Raw genomic sequence first — 9,265 nt, 5'->3', positions numbered from 1 at the left:
GGGCCGGAGCGGCAGTCATCGCTGGTGCTGCCCTCCAGCCCATCCTGGCCCCATTTCACCTGGCCGCCCCAGCGCAGAGCAGCGGTTTGGCCCCTGCTGACCCCGCTGCAGTCAAGGGACAGCACAACGGAGATGAAAGATCTCTTTGTATCCCGTTACACGTCCCTCAGCCTCCCGGCCCCTATGCTTTTTTTGTTCTCTAAGAGTTTTGAACTTTATTCAGTAATGGAATAAAGAATGAGAAGAAAGGACTGTAGCGTCCCTTTCAGAAATGGCAAAGGCGCTCATCAGATTACAGGCAGTGAATGCAATAAACGCACTGACATCCATTGTGATTTACAGCTCTAATCGGCGAGTAGCGGAGGTACGCAGCGCTTACAGCCTCAAAGGGACTCACTCGCAGGCTCTGCCACCGCATCAGAGACATCCATGGCCTGCACGACACATCTCCAGCCTCTGGTATTTTAATACATTAGTTGGGGCCTGCTTGCCCTTTACAAGGAAATGCTCTGAAGATGCTAAGAGGAGGTCAGGCCAGGTTGCCCATGAAGGGCTTTGCGTTTCCAGGCATCTCGTGCGGCCTGTACATCTCTGGGTGGAGAGAAACAGCCTCTTGGGAAGGAAGAGAGACTGCTGTGGGAAACTTTCAGCACAAGATCATGGAAAGAAATATACTCTGTGAACACCCTAGCAGAGCTTTGTAATTGAATGGAAAGAGTAATTCTGCGATATTCTTTCACTTGAGCTCTGTGGGCAAAGGCCAGGCACAGGACATGGAGGACTACGCCTCACCTCCTCATCTTACCCTGACACACTTTGAAGGCTACAGGCAATTCCCAGTGTGGGCCTGCTGCCATCGCCTGCTCCTGCCTGCGTCCTCCTGCCACCGCTGGAAGCAGGCACCAAGGCAGCGATAGCTCCAGTTCTGAATTGCTTGAGGAGTGGAATATATGAAAGGTAAAACCACAAGTGGAAAGTATATTTGGACATGGGAGGTGTTCTCATCCTGCAGTCAGAATGATGACGGTCTACACCCCTCCTGTGAGGGCTGCCTTGCCTGACCAAGCTAGACGTACACGTTCACATTTCATGTTTTAAAATGGCACCTCTCCTGTTGTCCTGACCCCAGGTAGTCGGGGCATGATGGTTAAGTATCATATGCTCGCAGTCTGGCATTGGCCCTTTGTGGTGAGTATAGCTCTTCAGTTTAATACAAAAATGACACAGTTGGGGAGTTCTTATTGGCTGCAGGTGTATAAACACCAGGTAGGTCTTTGCTAATTCCTGATGAGGAATTTCAACCACAAACAAGGAATCTCTTGCACTGTGCTGGATGGTGATCGGTGAGTGACACCGGGAGTCCTGGTAACCCACAGAAGCTACAGAATTCTGTGTATGGCTTGAAGGGTGGTGCTGGGCTTGGGACCACAGGGAAGCGGGGTCTGAGAGCATTTCTGGGGAGATTTGTACCTCAGTGTTGTGTTTTGCCTCAGCTCAAAATTCCTACAGTCTGTCTAAGCTGTGGTACCACTGGTTTGCTGTTGAGCTCCAAGCCACAAACAGGCCAGGGGGGTGTGAGAAACACCAGACTGGCTCCCCTCCCCTCCAGCATCCTAAACTGGGAGAGACTGGGTGGAACGGGCTGAGTCTAAACTGCAGGAGAGGATGTCAAACGCCCACAGTCCCATTCCCGGCACTGCACTGCCCTCTCTCCACACCACCATGACGGCTGATCGTGGAGGGAAGGATGGTGAGTGGAGGTGCCCTTGCCCGCGGCCCTGCCGGCAGAGACTGCAACAGCCAGGCTGGGGTGGCAGCCCGTGAGGGACTGTCCCCCACAGGACCTATGTGTTTTGAAAGCCCCACACTTCTAAGAGCTGCACTTTGAAGTTCTCCTGGCAGAGCGGAGGGTTGTCGAAGGTCTCGCAATGCTCCGTGCGCCCCCAGAGCAGGTCGCCATCGAGGGACAGAGCTTGGCCTCCCCCTCCACCTGCAAAAGCAAGCAAGATGGTTGGGATCCGCTCTCCCCCCCTCGCTGCCCAAGCAGGGGCAGTGGCCCAGCCAACAAGGTCTCTCGGGATCATGCCCGTCTCTCAACTTTCTGTACTTCAGCCACAGCACAGAGCTGGGCTGGGGCTGCCCTGAGCTGCCTTCTCTGCTGATCAGGATGTCGGCGTGGAGGCAGAGCTCCTGGAGAGCTGTCTGCAGGGCAGCTGGCGCGTGGCAGCCAGTGCGAGAGGTTGCCCTGGCAGCACAAGCTGAATTATTAAACTGCTTGGAGAGCCGGAGAACAAGGAAAGCTCCTTGCATCCCCACAGCCAGGCTTGCCCTGATCCCGCTCCCAAGGGCAGAAAGGCAGGCAGAGGCTGTGCTGCAAGCGTTTTTGACTTGCTGCAGTCCTCTGAGCCCACCCCATCGGTGCTGGGGCACAAAGCCTCAACCCCCGAGCTCAAGCCTGACCTGGCAGACAGCAGTGCAGGCAGGCAGCTGGCACGTCTGCTCCGGGTGACGTGCCTGGCCCTTCCTCAGGCTGATCCCCACCTGCATCTCCTCTCCCTCCCGCACAAAGTGGAGGAAAGGGCTGGGAAAGGACACACCAGCCCCAAGGGTGCAAAGCTCTCCCGGAGGTTTGGGCTGTGGTCCTCCCCTTTGGCTGGCAGAGCCTCTCTGGGGCTCTCAAGGAGCATCTTTGCCCTTGTGCAACTTTGTGCTCTCCTGCTAATTTGAGGAAGAGGGGGCTGACTTCTTCTCCCCTGACTTTAGATTGGTATCTTAAACCAGGAGGTACTGGCCTCTACAGGCAGCTCAGATTTTAATCTGGAGTAAAGCCCTTTTCAGCCAAAGCAGGGGTGTGTCAGTGCCCACCATTCAGTAATTACCGATAATGATCCCTTCCCGAGACCCAGACATGAACATGGAGGCTGTTTTGGAAGGCAGAAGGAAATGCCTGATGGCCAGAAACGGGGAGAGACGCCCTTTCCTCTGCAGCGTGGGCACGGTGAGACGGTTTGAGCTGGTGCCGCGGCTGTCTGGGGAGGAGCCGAAGAGGGACACGGGAGAGGGGGAAGGCGACCGCTGGCGTGAGCGCGGCACGGCTTTGGCCAGCTCCGGCTTCTTGATGAACACCCACTCGTACCTCTCTGTCTCAGGGCGCACCTGATAAGCAGGAGAAACATGGTGAACCCTGTCCTTTGGGGCATCTCTCCATTGCAGGTGGAAGATGGTGCTGCCTGGCCAGGCGGGTCAGGGGCCAGATGCTATGTGCCAGGTCCGGACCTGGGGCAGGGAAGGGACAAGGTGTCCTGGCAGTGCCAGGGCTGCTCTGGAGGTGGTTGTGGCTGAGAAATTGGTTTTGTCTTCGCCAGGTGCTGCCCAAGATGAGCAAACCTGCAGTGCCCACATTACTGAGTGGATGCTGGATCGACGCCGGTGGGATACTGGATGGATACTAGACTTTGCCCCCAGGATCTCTTGGACCAAGTCAGCCTGCTCCCTCTGCAGGGACCCTGGGGATGATTTGGCATTGCTCCACCACCCAGGAGCTGCCCCGAGCAAACAGGGACGAAATCCGCCCTGCCGCGCATGCTGCCCTGCTGTCATCCCAGGAGGATGCTCCAAGGAACACCCGGGGTTATTGCACGTTGCCTTGGGGGCTTGGGACAAGACGGCTCACCCAAGGCAGGAGTTCGTTCTCCATTTGCTGTGATCCAGCACAGCAATTTCTGCACTGCTACCTCCTGCCAGAGCTAAGGGGCAGCGGCGGGACCGTGGCAAGGAAGCAGCTCAGTGCCACCATGCCCTGAGTTGGCAGAGGGGTAAAGGAAAAAGTAATTAACAGACAAAACCGTAAGCGTAAACCCAGAAATAAAATGTGACTTACAGTGAACACAAAGCACTCCCCTGTTCCAAAAAAGCCTGATGTTGCCCCGCTCTTTTTCCTTTCACTCCAGTCGGAGGAGAGAAATGCCCCACACACCTTCGAGAGAGAGCACAGGGAGCCGTCAGCAGGGAGACAGCTGGGACCAGAGCAAGCCCCAGAAACACTGGCTGCCACACGTTCAGGAGGGCAAGGGCTCTGCGAGGTCCCCTGGGGGAACGGGAGCACCAAATTCTGCCATGCCAGCTAAATCCTGCACTGACTCCTCTGGGCATCAGTCCACTCAGGTTCAGTGCCTAAGGGGCGGCTCTGGGAGGTTTGGGGGGTTGCTCTTTCACAGCAGAGGCGGTTGCAGGCCTGGGACGAGGGTAGGAGATGTTCCCCCCGCGAGCCCAGTCCAGCTCCCGGCAATGGAAAGGACCAACCGTGTGGCTCAAAGCATTCGATGAACACGCTGTGAACGGGGGTCTAGGAGTCCCTTGTCCTCAGCTGGCTCCAGGACGGTGGCAAGGTGGTTGTCTGTTTTATGAGTCTTTAGAGAAAAAATGTGTTTTAAAATGGCAAAGACTCAGGTAACATTTTTTTTTTTTTTTTTACCTATTAGGCTTTTAACCAGTCGGAGGGTTCTTCCACCTGCAGTCAGGCTGACACTGGTGTGGACATCCTTGACTTGACCATGGCTGGAGGGGACCTACCGAGAAGTGGGAACTCGTGCCTGTCCTTGGCACTAGCTAAGGAATAAAATGAGCTAAAACGTGTAGGTTTTATAAGTCACATTCTCTTGTCTGCGCAAGGCCCTAGAGGGTGGCAGGGTGTTTATCTCTGCACTACGCTGAAGTGTCAGGCTTGGGAAATCAGGACTGGTAGGTCAATAAATCTTTGGGACACCTGAGCAATTTATAGAACTTGCCTCCGCTGTTTGATGAAGAGTGGAGAGATAAAATACGGGTTTATGAACCACTCTCAGAGTCCTCAGGAAGAGGCCTCACTTGGGGTTTTTTGCAGTTATTTCATGACTTTCAAATATCATAGAAGTTGTCTTTATTTCTCCTCCATTTCCCCTGTGTGGCTGCTCTTGCAGTCAGAGAGAGATCCTTGCATTTAATGTGTTGAAAGCAAGTCCTGTCTCAGGCACAGCATCTGCTGGCTTCAGGGAAGTCGCTTAGCAAGGACTTCACGATTTAGTCTGTATTTGTGCTAAAAGAGTATCACTCATGGCCTCTCTCCATCTCACCGACTCCTCCTCTGTTTCCCCCCAGCAGCACCTTTTAGACCAGCCTGTGTCTAAGGTGGCTCTTGGTGCCGGGGTGTGCAGTTTGTTCTCTCCTGAGAGCTGGGACAGACCCTGGGACACAGCAGGAGAGGGACCACGCAGCCCCATGGCTGCTCCAAGAAGTGCTGGTGGTGTCAATCTCCCCACCCCCTTCCCCACATCAGCACCAAAGCAGCCCACTTCTCTGCTTGGGAGATCCTTACCTCCCCCTCCGTTGTTTTTATGAGCAGCACCGTTGGTTCGTAGCCTTCGCAGCACGTGTAAAACCTGCAGAGATGAACAAGGAGTCTGGGTCGGTGGGGGCCTGAGACCCCAGAACAGCATGCCATGAGCCCGGGTGCGCGGCGAGCACGAGGCTGTAAAGGACAGTGGAGGCTGGTGGCGGCTCTGCCCAGCCTGTCACTGTGCCAGCAGCTGGCCCGAGGGTGCTTGTGGAAGGACAGCAGCAGAAGCTCGAGCAGGAACGGAGGGGGTTGGCTTATGGGACTTCTCAAGTCATCCTTTTTGCTTGGTAAAGCAGGTAACAGCTCACATAAATCCAAACACTAAATCCTCCCACCCTACCCTCAGGCACTAGGCTGAGGGGGATGCTTCATGGGGGGAGTTTACTAAACAAGCTTGCTTTTAATCTGGATGTCTTTTGTAATCTGAGCTCTGCACCCCGTTGCCGCCTTGGGAAGGTGCAGGGCTGCACTTCCCAGGATGGGGCCGCACCACTGCCACGGGGTGCCTGCTCGCCCCTCAGGGGCTGGGGGAGCACGCTCGTGGTGCTAACGGAGGCACTACCATCGCAGCCCCACCTCTAAACACTGCCCTGAGGACCGGGGTGGCATGGGCAGCACCCAGCCCCTGGACAGCCCGGCGTCCCCTCCCGGTCAGCGGTGAGCTGCATCTCAGTACAGAAACGCCCCGGCACCGAGCGTTGCAGGGATGTTCCTGCTTCCCACCACACCCTTCGCTCCGTGACCATGGCAGTGGGTGTCACTGGGTCCTGGGTTGTCTCCAGCGCTGACACTGTTTTCAAAAGAAGGTTTTCTATTGCAGTTTTGGGCACTGGCCATGACACTTGGGCTCTCTTAACTTGCGTTTAGAGGGTTTGATGTCTTCCCCATCAGAGGATGTACCACATGCTGTCTGCCCCTGCCCTGAGCTCTGCCTGTTCTGTGAGTGCAACCTCTCAGCTCCTACAGAGGAGCAGGTTTGGTTTTCCTGCCTGAAAACATTCATGCAAAGGTGGCCTCAGCCCACTGGAAGGCTTTTGCTGCTTCACAGCCTGGGAAGTCAATGGCAAACTCGTTTTCCAGCTCAGTTTTGAGCTGCAGCACTGACTGCAGCATGCAGCAGCTGTCCTGTGCTCCATGCCGCTGGGAGGGAGCTGGAGCCCTGGGGATGGCGTGCTGGCTGGACCTGGCACGATGTGGCACTCGGGGACATCCCTCTGTACAGCATATCCACAGACTCGATGCTCCCTGTGCAGCACCAAGTTGCTGACTGCCATCCGACTGAGCCTCAGCCCCCTCCCTACAGCCAGCACTGGCCCAGACCACGTTCAAGATCTTGAATCAAGCCCAAGAGAGTCCCCAGGACACCTCAGATGTACCCCATGGACACTACGTGTTGCTCCTTTCTACACCACCAACCTCCACCCAGCCTGGCCCATTCGATGCAACCTGACCCAATGGGCAGATGATGCTTTACCTCTGCAGGCTGCACCCATCTTCTGAGGTGGAGAAGAGCAGCAGCGGGGGGAAGAGGGAGAAGCGCTCAGGGATCCAGGACCAGACGATGCGCATCTCCTGGGCTGTTACAATGCTGGAGCTGAAGTTCTGTATGTCCACGGCCAGGTGGAAGGACTGCCTGCATGAGAGCAGACTCCCATTACTGCCAAGCTGGGGTGCCTGTCTGCTTTTAGGGGTGCCTGTCTGCTTTTAGGGGTGCAGCCCCCATGCATCAGGTTTTGTCATGCTTTTTGCATCGTGAGCTTTCTGTTCACATCGCTAGCTCTAACTGTACAGTGCTTCCTAACAGGGTCCCCCACGAGGGGCTGTGAGGCACCCAGCATAGCCAAAGCTACGGGAGATAACTGAATCTGCCCCCATGTTGTATCTCCACTGTAACTCGTATTTTGTCTGCTTAGCCCCAAGAGCTGGCAAAGAGAGAGGTCTCCTTACCTGCTCTGCACCATGGTTATGCCCCTCTCCATTAACGCCTTCCTGTTGGCCATCTGGAGAAGCCAGATTTCCTTGCGGGAGAACAGCCGGATGCCAAAGGCTCTCTCTAGGAGTTTGTCGACAGTCATGTGCTCAGCAATGTTCTGCACGAAAGCCTGCAGGTCTGCCTTGATGTCAGTCCCCTCCAGCTCGGCAGACGTCACCGAGAGCCTGTACTGCTTCAGCAAGGCCAGAGCGATGCGGTAGAGGACCTTCTGCCCCTCCAGCAGGTAGACATCAAAGACGCGGATGGCGTAATTGAAGGGGAGGTCATGAAACAGCCATGATAACCATTCAGAGTAGATCTCAAAGACGTTCTCAGCGGTGCTGGCTATGAGTTTGTGAGCTGCTGGGCAGTGCTTGTTGGCCAGATCCCCAAAAGTCATGCAGGAGGCCTGGTGGGCCAGGAAGGACTGGTCAATGTAGCTGGTGTGGGGAGCGTTGCTGGCGATGAGACGAGAGATGTTCTCGAAGCACTGAGCTTCATCTTCGCTGTAGTGCAGCAGCAGAGCCACCAGAGAGGGGAGGATTGGGCTGTAGGTTATATCGGGGAAAAGGTTGCCAACACAGATGAGGATCTTCTTCAAGGCGGTGACCCCTTCCAGGTTGAGGCAGTACGTGGGCATGGAGCACCCTTCCAGGAACTCAGGCAAAGGGTGGGAGCTCACACTCAGCTTCCCAAAGAGCCGACTCGCCACATCCCTGTAAACGAGAGCGTCTGGGGTGACGAGCCGGCAGGCGACCTGCTGGATGAGCTGGTGGTAGACCTGAGCTCTCAGAGTACGGCTTGCGGCCCAGTAGCCATCTCTTGCCAGCTTCTTCAGCTCCTTCGGGGTCTTGCTGAGGATGTCTCGGGGGATATGTGCCTGTTGCTGTGGCTCTGGCATCCTGTCCCAATCCACGAACTGTCCACAGCCCAGACAAGAGGAGGCATCGATGTCCCAGGTGTCAGCCTCAGATGTGATCACGATGGTGACTGGAGATGAGCCAAACATCTCTGCAGGACAAAGACCTTTTATTCAACAAGCTTCACTGCCCCAGCTGACAGCATTTCACCCTGGCTGACGGGCGCTTTGAAGTCTTACAGCATCGTCTTGTATTTCAATAGTTATTCTCCCCCCTGGAAAGGGAAGGTTTTCAGAAGGCTTTGCCCTCGCTCGCTCACATCGGCTCAGGCCCCTGGTGAAACCGCTGTCCAGGGGCTCAGGGAAGCGTGGGGCCAGGTACCAGCTGGCTGTCAGGGCTGTTTCACACCATGAGGGTCTTTGCACCCCTCAGAAAGCTCCTGACTTCCCAGCCTGTGAGCTGCTGAGAGGGAGATGCAGAGAGCGGGGACACAGTCCCTGTCCCCTGGGATGACCACGGGACAGCAGCGTTACACCACCAAGGAGAGCGAGCAGCTCGGTCCCAGCCCAGCTCTACAAGGGCGAGGAGGGACCTCATGGGCAGTGAGTGCCCAAGCGGTGCTGAGGCCGAGCGGGTCCCTCTGCCTCGTGTCCCCTCCCAAGGACAGAGCGGGGCAGGAGGCCATGTCCTGTCTGGGTCTGGCAGCCCAGGACCAGGCTGCTACGAGCCCGGATGGAGTGGGCATAAGCTGGCCTCAGGCATTTGCCCTCGTCCTACTGCCTCCTGCCAAAGTCTGCAAAAGTCCCCCAACCCCTCCGGCCGCTCGGGTGCCAGAGAGAAGGTGCAAGGAGAAGGTGCTGCAGCGAGAGGGCTCGCCAAGGGTGCCGGAATGGTCTGCGGGGTGCCAGAGGGTCCCCGTTTCCAACATGCCCCCGTGCTCCTGCAGACACCCCATCCAGGGGACTGCACGCATCTGGGTAGCCCCTTGGAGAGAGAAGGTCCCCGGGGACCCTCGGGGGAGGCTCCCGCACCCAGGACCCAGGACCCAGCGCTTCCGCC

General features: G+C 56.4%; 1 protein-coding gene across 1 annotated transcript; it reads right to left on the bottom strand.

Moving 5' to 3' along the window:
- Positions 1–1,844: 1,844 nt before the first annotated feature.
- LOC104620716 (TBC1 domain family member 24-like) lies at positions 1,845–8,355 on the bottom strand. Its single transcript, XM_010287012.1, has 6 exons — positions 7,322–8,355; positions 6,849–7,007; positions 5,354–5,417; positions 3,881–3,976; positions 2,880–3,156; positions 1,845–1,990 (listed from the first exon to the last, which is right to left on the bottom strand). Exons 1-6 carry the CDS (start codon positions 8,353–8,355, stop codon positions 1,845–1,847), a joined length of 1,776 nt encoding a protein of 591 aa, XP_010285314.1.
- Between the last annotated feature and the right edge of the window lie 910 nt (positions 8,356–9,265).

This window comes from Phaethon lepturus, unplaced genomic scaffold (assembly GCF_000687285.1).
Source record: "Phaethon lepturus isolate BGI_N335 unplaced genomic scaffold, ASM68728v1 scaffold36475, whole genome shotgun sequence".
Classification (NCBI taxonomy): domain Eukaryota; kingdom Metazoa; phylum Chordata; class Aves; order Phaethontiformes; family Phaethontidae; genus Phaethon; species Phaethon lepturus.
This window is presented reverse-complemented; position numbering and strand designations above follow the sequence as displayed.